The sequence below is a fragment of the Cucurbita pepo genome, chromosome LG19 (genome assembly GCF_002806865.2).
Source record: "Cucurbita pepo subsp. pepo cultivar mu-cu-16 chromosome LG19, ASM280686v2, whole genome shotgun sequence".
Taxonomy (NCBI): domain Eukaryota; kingdom Viridiplantae; phylum Streptophyta; class Magnoliopsida; order Cucurbitales; family Cucurbitaceae; genus Cucurbita; species Cucurbita pepo.
The window spans coordinates 2469692-2482697 of record NC_036656.1 but is presented as its reverse complement, the minus strand read 5'-3'; the positions used below and the strand labels follow the sequence as shown (position 1 = coordinate 2482697).

Below are 13006 nucleotides of genomic sequence, written 5' to 3'. Positions count from 1 at the left end.
TGGAAATTAAACTTATTACCAATTATAATTCGTTTAAGAATTCACATTTTTTATACTCCAGTTTGAATTTTTGCCATTTTTTTAAGTACAAAATTAATCGACTGACGATTTAAAATTGAATCATATGATAAAAAATTACTGCAAAAGAAAGTAAGATTCAGATTATGTTGATTGGATGTAAACGCTTGTTTAAGATTTCGAGTCACTCCACAAGTAAGATCGATCATATTTAGTATGAATGATTCTAACTACATGAAGAAAAAAAAAAAAAAAAAAAAAAAAAAAAAAAAAAAAAAAAAAAACTTTGAGCAGAAGGAAAGCAAAAATACTCTTTTTACTACATTTTTCAGGTCTATTTTACAATGATAACGTACATGACTTTATATAGCTTCAGAATGGAACCCTTTACTTTCCATGAGCATTTCTAGAGCTTGTAACCTTCGTATTTTATGACCATAGCTCTCCGATGGCTATTGATTTCTCCTTTTTTTCCTTTTTCCACTAAACTCACCGACAACCTCTTGGACTAAATACCCAAATGAGATCTCGTAATCAAATCATTCTTCGTTCTTTTTCTCCACTTTTGGCTACAAATAATAACACGGCGTGGAATAAATTACTTTCGGGTTTATAATCTAATATTTAGTTTTAGTGGACCTTCGAAATATCTATTTCGATTCATAAACTTTTCTAGAAAATTTTAAGGAACGTGGAAACAAGGGTTAAGTTTAAACTCAAAATCTTTTGATATTGTATTAAATTATTAGTTAATGTTAAATTATGGTCTACACACCTGCAACTGTCGAAGTCCACCGCGAGTAGATATTGTCTTTTTTAGACTTTTCCTTTTAGGTTTCTCCTCAAAGTTTTTAAAACTCGTATGATAGGAGGAGATTTTTACACTCTTACAAAGGATGCTTCTTTTTTCTCCCGACCAATATGGGATCTCACTAAGTTTCTTGAAATATAGCCGTAAATTTGTATTGAAACCTAAGTTGAAAGATGATACGAATAAAATAGGAATATATTGGAAAGGCACTAGATTTTGAGTGGGTAATGGGGATTGGAGGGTTTATGGCAGACAAAGAGGGAACTTAGTGTGATCAAATGTGTCTGTAAATGAAAGAGACATTCCCATTTGCATATCTTAGTCAACATCTTAGTTATGCAATGCAAGATTGGCCACCATTCTAAAGCCAACACACCTTTCTTTTCTACCCTCTTTCAATTTCTAGACCGTCTCGAAGTTCGTAGCTAGTAATGAGTGTTTTGCCTTTTTTAAGTGCACGGGTATGAGGTTAGTGAGGTATGTTCGTGATATCGAACCATTCTTTTTCTATTTGTGTTATTATACTTTATTCTTCGTAACCGAAGTATACTGGTTACGTTGAATTTGATCTAATGAACATGATTTTATTATTATTATTATTATTATTTAAGCTCATTTCCTCTATTTATGTCGATGGATGAATATATTTTAATCAGTTGAGTCATATTCAAGTAAACATGACAGTGACTTAAAGCGACGTAGTAAAAATGACAAAATTAACGAATTTATTATATATATTATTTTTAATATGCGTTGAAAATATATTTAAAATAATATCACACAAATTTACGGATCAATAATATAATATTAAAAAAAAAAATACATGGGCCATGGCCCATGGGCCGATTGTTTGATGGCCCAAAAGATCCGGAAAAGGCGGCGTCACCTGGGCCGGGAGCCCAAAATCTTACGCGTGAAACTGTGGGAGAGACACTGGGCTGGAGGCCCAAATAACACACGTGTGAGAAGTAGCACGTGCGACTAAATAATATCTCTCTTTGTCACTGTCTGTATGGAATCGCTTCGGCGGCAATCATCATTTCCACAAAACCCAAAAGATAATTCCTTTGCGATCATATTCATATATTCTTTTTTTTTTTTTCTTATTTATTTATTTTAATTGTTTGTCGGTCACCGGGTATAGCCGGTAAGAGGTCGCTCTTGGTGGGTTCGTGTGGCGGCAATAGAGGCAAGTGTTACCGGTAGTTCAGGTTGCTCTAATCAATTTCCTCCTCTCCACGGGTTCGAATTCAACCCCTGGTTCTTTCTCAACTCTTCTTTCTCTCTCGGTCTTTGGAAAATCTCTGGTATTGATTCTCTGTTTCCTTTCCGATTCCTTTTGGATCGGACGGCTTGGTTCCTCGAAGGTAATCGATTCTCGTCTTTCTAGATCTCTTCTCTTTTCTTCTCTGTTTATACTTGGTTGTTCCACTTTTTTCATCTACTTCTACTTGTTTTGCCTGCAAAATTCGATTGAAACCGATTTGTTGCGTTCTCAAGCTTCATCTAATTTGTGGAAGATTGTCTTTGTTGAACTTATTTGTTGTGTTTTCTATTGTTTAGAGTCTTAATAATTGGTACTGGAGTTGTTTAACAACTTACTCTATTACATTTTAGGTTTATTTTTCAGTATCTGCTCTGTTAGCGATTGAACTGTCGATTTTTCATGGCTGTAATACGCAGGAATCTGTTGAGTTCACTTTTCCTTGTTGTATGTAGTTTTAACTGTGAATTTCCTGTAGCTGGTTGATTATAGTTCATCAATTTTGGAGAGATGGCTTTTACAATTGAAATTTAGGGATTCTAGTCTCTTTAAGGTCAAATATGTACTTCTCGATTTGTTTGCTTCTGGATGTTCATCAGTTATTACTTATCATATATGTATAGTGTTCCTTTGACTTTTGTAAGAATGGTTTCTAGAGGTTGCTTTCACAGCATTTCTGCACTTTTTGGCATGTATTTTATGTTAGATATCTTGTTTTATTGATCCTTGTCTGGACTGTTTGAGGTGCTGATCTTTCTTATTTTGCCTCAAATTGTTCTTGTCGTGATTCTCATGCATGTAGGTTGTTGTTGTTTTATGAACTATTGGACTTGTAATAACTTGGCGTATCATTAACACTGTAATAATTTTCAACAGGTATTTGCCTTGCAGAATGAAGGAGTCCAAGGGCAAGAGAACGTCAAAGGTCTCGAAAGAAGCTTTGAAACCAGTGGATGATAGGTAGTGTTTTGCTCATTGTTCCTCTACAAATCTCATATCTTATTGGTTTGATGAAATAAATCCTTGTATATTGTTAGGTATGAAATAAGTGTTTTCCAGCTAGTTTAATGAGTTCTATTGATGTGTAATATCCACATACTTGGTGGTGTACACAGTGTTTACAGGAATTTTGTAGTGACGGATCATAAATATATCTAATTCTTTACAGAAAGGTTGGGAAGCGAAAGGCTGCTGTCAAGGCCGATAAGGGAATCAAACGACCAACAAAGAAAGATTTGAAGGCCAAGAAAGATCCCAACAAACCTAAGAGGCCTTCGAGTGCTTTCTTTGTTTTCCTGTTCGTATTCGTCGTTTACTGTTTTGTTTTCAGGCTAAAACCTATTTGTTTGATTTCTTATTTGTTGAAATTTGATGTAACAGCGAGGACTTCAGAAAGGAATACAAAAGGGAAAATCCTAATGTGAAGTCTGTGTCTGCAGTATGTGATCACTGAAATTGTTCTTAAGATTTACACAACTTGAGATGCAAATATAGGATAAATTGTTAACATTTGCTCCACACTTGCAGGTCGGAAAAGCTGGAGGACAGAAGTGGAAATCCTTGAGTCAATCTGTAAGTAATATTGTGTATTACATAAAAATGGAAGCAGGCGAACTCTTTATCTTTTTTTACTGGTTGGGTTTTTCTCATTTAATGCCTTACTGATGTAAAAGGAAAGAGCACCATATGAAGCCAAGGCGGCAAAGAGGAAGGCCGAATATGAAAAGCTTATGAAGGCATATGACAAGAAGGTAGGTGTGGTGCTCTGTATTTTTGTGTATCGATCACGTTATAAAGCAACGTGACCACTAAGGTAGCGTGCTTATACTTATACACCCTTTTATCTGGGAATAGGCTAGCGCAGCAGAAGACGAAGAATCAGAGAGGTCAAAATCTGAAGTGAATGACGAGGATGAGGCCAGTGAGGAGGTATTTTTGACATATAATACGCAAATGACTGTTTGCGTGCATTTCAGTTCATAATAAGCAAATTAAGATTATAGGGTATTCTGTATGTGTACATTAATGAAATTATGAGTAGCAACCTGAGCAGAGAAGTTAGAGGTTAGAGGTTCGACCTCGCACAGGTCACCTGCCTTTCCTGCATCTAAATTATGTTAATTACTCAATTATTTGCAGGAGCATGAAGAGGATGATGACAACAGTGAGGAAGATGATGGCGATGAGGAAGACGATGACTAAATTGAAAGCATCTTTCTGACAATTGGAATGGCCGATCGAGATCGAGGGAGGGATCAGGTCAATGTATGTCCATATGTTTAGAATTTGCGTGCTTTCTGTTCTTTTGTGTGTGCAAAATGGGAAATGTCCTATGGCACTTCCGTGATATCTCTTCTTCTTACTGTTTAAATGGTCTTTCTCCACTCGCATCGCTTTTGTCATTATACATTGTTAAAATCTTTCTGGGGGTGTTCTGCTGGCCTTTTGATAACCAACATAAAATTATCAAATACATCCTTTTGAAAGCTGTACTTAACTTTCATAAATAGTTCTTAAATCCTCATAATCAGTCTTATTATTGAGGCTATTTATATGAAGGTTATTACAACGGTTAAAACTAAAGAAAAGCATTCCAACTTCCTTTGCTAAATTTTTTAATTTAATCTAAATATTCTCTATATTAACAATTATTATTTATAGAAAATGAATGATGTATACTTCTCTTTAAACACATTTCAAAGGAGACTGCTCACTAAAATTTCTCAAAACATATATACATCATCTCTTACAATAAAAAAATGAGACAAGAATGGTAAGTAATACCTAAACTTTTTGTACTTATTAGATGCATACAAAACAAAATGTTTGTCTAATAACCTGCGTATACACGTATAACAACAAAAGCAAGATAAGTATATATGGTAGGGGAAATCCCGTTTCCATCCTCGACTAGAATGCAAGAATCCCAGTTTTAACTTATTTATAGGTCAATGATATATGTTTTAATGAATTGAATTTATGTTCAAGTCGGTGATATTAGATATTTTTAAATTTTAAAGGCTTATTAGACTCGACAAAGTTGATGGTATAAATTTGTAATTTAATAAAAAGAAAATGGGATGAGGCATCAAATTAGATAACACAAAATTGACCAAGAACAAAGATCTCAATACTGATATATCGTTTCCTATCAAAATAGGAACATATATGGTCGGCACCTATGCCCCTAGTATTTCATCCATGGCACCTACGCCAATCCTAATTCTTCCTTCTAACCAATAATTCTTCCTTAGACTTGTTATTAAGAATTTGGTCGACAAAATTTAGAGGGGTAGAGGTAGGATGTTGATTTTAAGTGTAATAGTAGAGATGCAGAAACTTCTCAAATTTATGAACCCTTGAAACCTCGAAGGTCCAATAAGTACAAGATTAATTAACAAAAATCGATTAGGACGTTGTTTGGTACCTTCAAACTCAATTGATGTGTATCCCATCCACCTCCCTCCAACAGTTGCATAAAGTCATTAAACTTGTCTTCCATTTCCGATAGGCTACGTGCAAGCTGATTGACAACGCCCTCCGTGCTATCCCAGTGCTTGTCCAGCCAGTAAGTCTGCCAAATACTTCGTAAGACTGACATGCTAGAGGCACCCACCTGCATAGAAGTTCTTAGGAGTTAGCCACTAGCTAGTACATTACAAGCAAATAATCCTCAAAATTTTTCATGAGAATTGGTTTCATGAATACCTTAAAGGAAACAAATACTTTTAAGTCTTTGCCTTGTGAGTTCAGCATGAGGATGTATTTCTCATTGGCATATAATTTCAGAAGTTTCATCACCTACGCAGGGAAAATAGTTCAAATTGATGCTTTTCTTGACAAATGATGGAATGGTAAATGCAGCTATCATCATAAACCAAACCGAACCAAATCACCCCACTTTTAAGACCTCAAGCAACATTTCAAGTTGCTTTCCATCTGTGTTGTACATTCTACAAAAGAAAATTTGGCACGAATATACTGAAGCTAATCGATGTGGGAGGGGAGCGAGGAGTAGAAGAATACCGTGGAAGACGATCTATCACCACCCATCATCTCCTCCAATGATACACCAAAGATAATTGATGGCCTGGTAAATCTTTCCCACACCAATATGTTCTCTTGGCTGTTGCAGTCAACTGTTCCTGAAAGAAAGCTACTGACATGTCGATCATACTTGTAGTATGTATAATAAATAACTTGCCGGTGCAGGAGAAAAGTTGGGTTGTTTTAGCAATGCTGCAGAGAAGAATGAGGCAACCAAAAAGCATTTGAAAACCAAATGTCGATGTCAACAATAGACTATAGGAAAAGAACCAATGTGAATTATAGAATTGATCATCGAAACTGCGAATATCACCAAATAGAAACGGTGAAAACAAGAGGGGAAAAAAAAACGGGCATACTAAAGGGGAGGGGACAATTTTAAGGGTTCTCCAGAAAAATGGCACAGGCGTGTAAAGAAAGAGTCAATGATAAATTAACAAAAGCAAGATCCAGCCACAATGCATCATTCTTTCATATCATAATATATTCATACACAGCTAAAAGACCCCTCACCATCTGCCAATAAATAAATAACCATTATATTAAAAAAGATACGACAACAATCTCTAATCACAAAATGACCAGGGTTTTTCAAAAGTGGGGGTTTTCTTACTTTTTTTTTTAAATGGTGAATTTTCCTCTTGATCCCTGCCATAAAATAACACCAAACCCTAAAACGTCGAACTTTCAGCTTTTCCTCTCGAACAGTTCAGTAGCTATTATTGCTCTCTACCCCTTTCAATTGTTCTTCATTGTTGCATTGGTTCTCCATCTTTGATTTAGGGTATATTGTTCATACCGTCGATTCCATTTCTGAAATTTAGGAGGGTTTTGAAAACTAGGATTGTAAGCTGAACCAACACGAACCATCTTTGAAATTTGATTATTGTATAATAGTGAGGAAGTTGTCAAATGTTTGAAATACAACAAAAATAAAAACATGGCTAATCCATTGCTCAAACAATGACAAAAACCACTTATATATACAGATAAACAAAATTTGACAACTTCCCCATTTATTAGACAACAAACAAATTCCAGAGACGATTCATGTTGGTTTGACTAACAACCCTAGTTTTCTAAACCCTCCTAAATTTTAGAAATGGAGTCGACAATATGAACATACCTTCAATCGAAGATGGAGAAGCAAAGAAACAACGAAGAATGGTTGAAAATGGTAGAGAGCAAGAACAGTTGCTGAAACATTTGAGAGAAAGACAGAGAGTAGAGAAAGTCTGAAGTCTGACGTTTTATGTTATTTTAAAAACAAGGGCAAAAGGGAAATTTCACCACTGAAAGAGAAGAAAAACCATTTTTGAAAAACCATTTTTGAAAAACCAGGTAATTTCTTTTATAGAGTTTTCTCTTCTCAGGTTAGTTTCAGCAATTTCCTCATTCTTATCTTTAATTAAACACTTGGGTCAATTTATGTCAATCATGTCTTAAATTTCTCTTAGACAACACAGACAGCCTGAATATCAATTACCTGGAACTTTGTTGTGCAAAATGTGAGCCCTTACTAGAATACGAGCACGCTTCAGATTTATCTGTTAGTAAAATAAAATAATAACTTAGTACTGAGATACACTTCAATGTATCAGGAGAATAATTTTATTCCCATATACTTCCCAAACCAGAAACGAAACCTAACGAGTACATTTCTGTATGTACACAATATACAATGACTCTTGCCATGCCCTTACGGTGTTAAAATGCAAGACAGCAAGTGATTGGTATCGAAACCAAAGATGCAGAAGTCGCATGCTTAACCATGTCAATGATAACACTGAATGTGAATTTACAAGTCCTGGTGTATCCTAAGTTGACAATAAGAAAGACAATTAGTTCAGAAAATCATGCAGTCATTGGTTTCGAATGAGATTACATTCTGAAAGATACAAATTTTTACAAGATATACCAAGATTAGGATGCCAAGGGCGAGACCGAGTAGCTGTGCAACTACTTCCCAAACTTCTTCCTGATACATTGAAGTAAGGAATGAGTAGCAAAACTTTGGGAAAAATATCTGAAAATAATATGGAACATCTCTATTCCTAATTCCCTTGTAATTATAATATGCCAGGAATCAGGAAGTTGACTAATGTGAGTGAGCTTTGAATTATATAGTTTATGCTTTTCCTAATTGGACTGCCAAATATGTCCTGTGAAAATCTCATCCACTACTTCCCTAGTCTCTATACCTTCTGTTACATTCTTAGCAAACTTTATAACAATGAAAACCGGATGTTTAAATTTAGGATTCCATGACTGAGATGTCGAATGCCTCCTTGTGCCTCTTTGTATAGATGTATAGATAAAATGTGAAGACTTTTGCATCCTAAATTATTTCGATAGCAAAAATATGCAGTTTATGTATAAACATAATATTCAGATATGAATTTTGCATGATGAAGAAATTAGAAAGGATTAGTGTATACCTTTGCTGCTATTTCTCCCAAATTTCCTGAAATTGCAAAATGGCTTTGAATAACTCGAAATGAAGGATCTTTCAGTCCTCTTGCAACAGCCTACATAGTTTCAGAATCAGAATGGACACCAATTATTACTGTTAGCAGACGTTTCAAACTCCAATCATCAAGAAGTTTCCTTCAGTTTAAGAAACTAATGATAAATGCATAATTATTAACAACATGGTCTTTTTATGATTTTCTACATAATTTGCAATCATAAAACAGAAACACCACTAGTACTGTAAAATACCTTGGTAAGATTTCCAAGAGAAGCCAATGGTAGAAAATAGCTTGGATACAGTGGAGTAGCAAGATCAAAGATGCTGTGCATCACAGGCAATTACAATTTAAGGTTTTACAATTTTAATAGTAAATCAACAATTTCATTGTCAAATAGAGCTTGGAAAATGGCACCTTCCCCCACTGCCAATGAAGTCTGCGTACATGCGCCATTGTTTTGGATCATCATCAAAAAGATTACCAAACCGTCCACCTGGAAAGGATGGCAACACTCACTGAAAAATTCAATATAACCTTCCATATTTTTAGATCTCTTTATGATTCCAGACCAATGAATAAGCGTCCAACAGCTCCAATGCCATCCTTGGAGACCCATCTGCGTAGTCAATAAAATAACGTACATTAGAGTCTATTACAAGACTGTAGTGGCATACAATAGTTTGATTTTTTTTTTAAACAATAAACCAATGATTGCATAGGGTACAATACATGCCAAAAGATTGTGCAAAGCGTCCATTATTACATAGACAAAGTTCAAAGACAAATTGCTCACGGAGGATGCCTAAAGAAATGTTATGGGAAAACTTAGAAACCTGATGGCAGCAGCAGATGCAGCTGCAGTAGTTCCAGAGAAGGAGCCTATACCAACTGCCTGCAAATAGTCAATAAAAGAGTGGAATAAATACTGTTAAGGACCTTTTCTTTTCCTTCTTGCTAAGAGAACCACTATAATAGAATGAAACTGTACTTTTAGCAATATTTATCAATTAAGTTGAATTCTAGTTTCTTAATTATCTACCTTTAGTAGACTGGATGTGACCAACGTATGGCAGATCCATCCAGTAACATTAGTGGGGAACTGCAGTATCATGTACTGTAAGTAATCGTCCGACACTGATTCTGCAATGAAAACAATATAATTGTAAGAGAGCAGGTATAACGAAATACTGCCAGAAATTTTTTTTGAGATATTACATTTGTTAATCATATGCTCATAGTTTCTTAGGTCAGTGATATTTACCCCCATCCCAAATGCTCATCGGCCACATGATATAACTAGGAAGACTAAAATCTAGTGGGTCGGTATTGTTGCAGCCTTGATTTGAATAATATGTACAGAAATGAAGAGATTTTAAAATATCTAGATTAATGCAAAAGATGGAAAGTTTAGAGTTCCTTTTCTAATTGGTGGGAATCCAGAGACGGATAAAGAGGAAAATTTATTGTTTTTATTTTATTACTTTATTAGGTAAGAAACCGTACTTTTATGGAGAGAAATGAATGAAAATACAAGGATATACANAAAAAAAAAAAAAAAAAAAAAAAAAAAAAAAAAAAAAAAAAAAACAAACAAGATCAATCTCATAATTACAGAACGGCCTAGCGACCGACACTCACACGGAGGCAATAAATCTAGCCGCCTCCCACACCTCCTTACACGATATCTCTATCTCTCAAAAGATTATCTTGTTCCTCTCAAGCCAAATGCACCACAAAATGACAAAGAAACTCAAGAACAACACTTAACCCTTCTCCCAAAAAGGATGATTTGGAAGCACCTCCTCCATCATAGATCTACCATCTCTATTCCTAGCTCCACAAACATCAAACAATCTCATCCACGGACTCCAGAGGGATTGAGCAAACTGATAATTCTAATCTTTGCTAGATTGATGTACGTGATATAGAAACAAAGAGGTTAAAAAAGAAAATAACCCAATTAGAAAAACGGAATACATCTAATTGAATGAATCAACGTAGAAACCAAATATTCTGGCTTGGAAACATCAATTAACAAAAAAGTTGAACGAAGAAATTATTAAGTGAGAAAGGAAAAGAATCTACGGATTATAGGTACCTGGGAATCCCGAAGGTAAGATAAAATCTTTTATCACATCTGGAAGCCAGGATAATTTTGTTTCTGAAAATTGAGACCCTTCGAACCCCTTGGATGTCGAAGATGTTTGTTCGTCAAGAAAAGTTTGCAACTGTAGGTTATCATCTAGACAATACCTGTTCATGGAATCAAAATTTCCCGAATTGAAAATCTTGTTGAAGCTCTTGGAAGTAGAAAACGATGCAGTTCTCAAAGTATATAAACAATGCTGATTACGTTTACAAGATCTTTAATTATCTCTATTATCCCTTCTTCCGGCAGTAAGTAACTCTCAACTATCAGCTTTATCCTGAAAGAAACTCGAACCTCTATCCTCAGAAAGCTAATGGCGTAGTTTTTCATTCACATGAAATGAATCTAACATATAGATTGCCTCAATAGAGTGATATTAACAGAAGTACAAAACCATAGCAATACGAACGTGAATATATTATCTCTACTAAAAAAATTTTAGGAATTAGATAAACAGATACACAAAAAGTGCATTCTAAGGCAAATATCACCGACTTCTTCACAGCGCTGTTTCCGTATTTCTCGACTAAGATTACTCGCCGCTGGCTGTGTCCTCTGCAACAAGATGAAAATAAAAATAATACAATCAGATGGAATACTACTGGTAGCATTATCACTGTCGGAGTAACAAAAAACCGCTTCCTCTAAATTGATATTTTCTTTCGCCACTTAGATAGCAAGACATATCATCTCGGACATTTTCCGCTCAGTACAGAAGGAAATTGATCAAGACGTCAAGACATTTCAGGAAGCAAAGATAGATCAAATACAAAACTATGTTCCACATTTTTTCATCCATGAAATCCACCAGTTTACAAGATAACAAAACGGAAGAATGCAAAAGAAAAATCTCGTACCTGCCACAATCAACGCCGTTCTTTTCATCGTTTCCTCCACCACGAAAGTCAGTTTGGTTACAGAAAATCTGACGACGACTTCGCAGTCTTCCACTGTGAATCAAACTCGAAGACTCAAACGCACAAGTAGGCAATGAGAGCTGCACAGCGCTAGACATGCGGAGAGAAAGCGCTTTCAGAAGCCAAGCGACGTGATAGAGCTTCTTTCTTCAACTCCGTAGGCGTAAACTACAAACGAACGATTGCACTGTGGCAGAGAGATTCTGTTGGTGGTCGTCTGGTTGGTCATTTGCCGCGCGGCCATTGGGGAAGATGACCTCTCTATCCTATTTCTCCGGGCCTATCGGCCCATCTCCTAATTGGACAGCAACATAGCCCAAATGATATAATGGGCTCATAGATTTCCGGCCCAATCTCTCTATAAAATGATTTTTTAATAACACTATTTTCTAAAAGTAAATTGAATATATCATTAATTAATTGTTTTAAACTAACTATTCATAAATTAGAAATAAAAATAAATTATTGTAGCCACATATATCAGGTTGTTTTGTCATGAACAGTATCTTATTTTTCTTCAATTTTCATTTAATAGCTTTTATTGGTAGTTCAATACACTACTTTTGATTATATTTTTAGATGTTTTAGAGTATGTAATATTCAAGTTAAAAAATCACGGTTGAATTCAAAAATCTTGAAACCCTTTTGGTGTTATTTTTGTTTTTCAAATCTTACTTTACGTTTGAAGTTAATCGATTCATTGGATGAGTTATTATCAAGCTAATTCTTGAGTGAGTCATCTTAGAATCTAAGAGTGACTATCATAGATTCTAAGTTCGATCTAAGAGTTATTTATCTTTATTTGTAAACGTTTGCAAGGATTCTAAGAAGACATTTAGCTTTGCAAATCCAACAATTTTTTTTAGTCTCTCTCACTTTTGATAATGTTGATTAAAAAAAAAAAAATTGTTTTTAATTAATTCAATATTTTTGGAGCAATTTTTATTTTTTAAAAGCAACTTTTTATCCCATAAAATTACTTAATAAACTGTTAAAATAAAAAAATTGATTTGGTTAAAAAGAAACATTTTTCAGAAATTATTTCGAATATTATGAACCGATGTTTATTTATTTTAATTTATAAAGCTCTAACAAGATTAGAGTTATATTCAAAATTTTGGAATAAATAAATATAATGTAAAAATTACAAATAAATAATTGAAAAGATATATAGCCAAATAATTATTTTATTCCTTCTCTTTCATCATCAAAAGTTCAACAAATATCCTGCTTCGATCTAAGGGAGATGCTGTTCTTGGAATTTTGGATTCTCTCATTAAACTAAAGGACTTGATTAAGGCCTGTTTTGATCATCTTTAATTTAAGCGT

General features: G+C 34.5%; 2 protein-coding genes across 4 annotated transcripts; one reads left to right on the top strand and one right to left on the bottom strand.

Moving 5' to 3' along the window:
- The first annotated feature begins 2011 nt into the window (after positions 1–2011).
- LOC111782246 (high mobility group B protein 1-like) lies at positions 2012–4585 on the top strand. Its single transcript, XM_023663081.1, has 8 exons — positions 2012–2196; positions 2970–3053; positions 3262–3390; positions 3474–3531; positions 3621–3665; positions 3767–3844; positions 3948–4022; positions 4233–4585. Exons 2-8 carry the CDS (start codon positions 2986–2988, stop codon positions 4293–4295), a joined length of 516 nt encoding a protein of 171 aa, XP_023518849.1. The 5' UTR covers positions 2012–2196; positions 2970–2985; the 3' UTR covers positions 4296–4585.
- Positions 4586–5201: 616 nt separating this feature from the next.
- On the bottom strand, positions 5202–11902 carry LOC111780986 (protein root UVB sensitive 5). Of its 3 annotated transcripts, none has more exons than XM_023661369.1 (15): positions 11618–11902; positions 11256–11315; positions 10710–10864; positions 9651–9751; positions 9445–9503; positions 9181–9227; positions 9026–9104; positions 8862–8934; positions 8579–8668; positions 8059–8118; positions 7844–7957; positions 7627–7687; positions 6120–6238; positions 5802–5894; positions 5202–5709 (listed from the first exon to the last, which is right to left on the bottom strand). In XM_023661369.1, the coding sequence occupies exons 1-15, from the start codon at positions 11773–11775 to the stop codon at positions 5488–5490; spliced, it is 1491 nt and encodes a 496-aa protein (XP_023517137.1). In that variant the 5' UTR covers positions 11776–11902; the 3' UTR covers positions 5202–5487. The 3 variants fall into 3 exon arrangements, with proteins under 3 accessions (XP_023517137.1, XP_023517138.1, XP_023517139.1); XM_023661370.1 differs by having other exon boundaries at positions 6120–6232; XM_023661371.1 differs by having other exon boundaries at positions 10710–11037; positions 11618–11640.
- Between the last annotated feature and the right edge of the window lie 1104 nt (positions 11903–13006).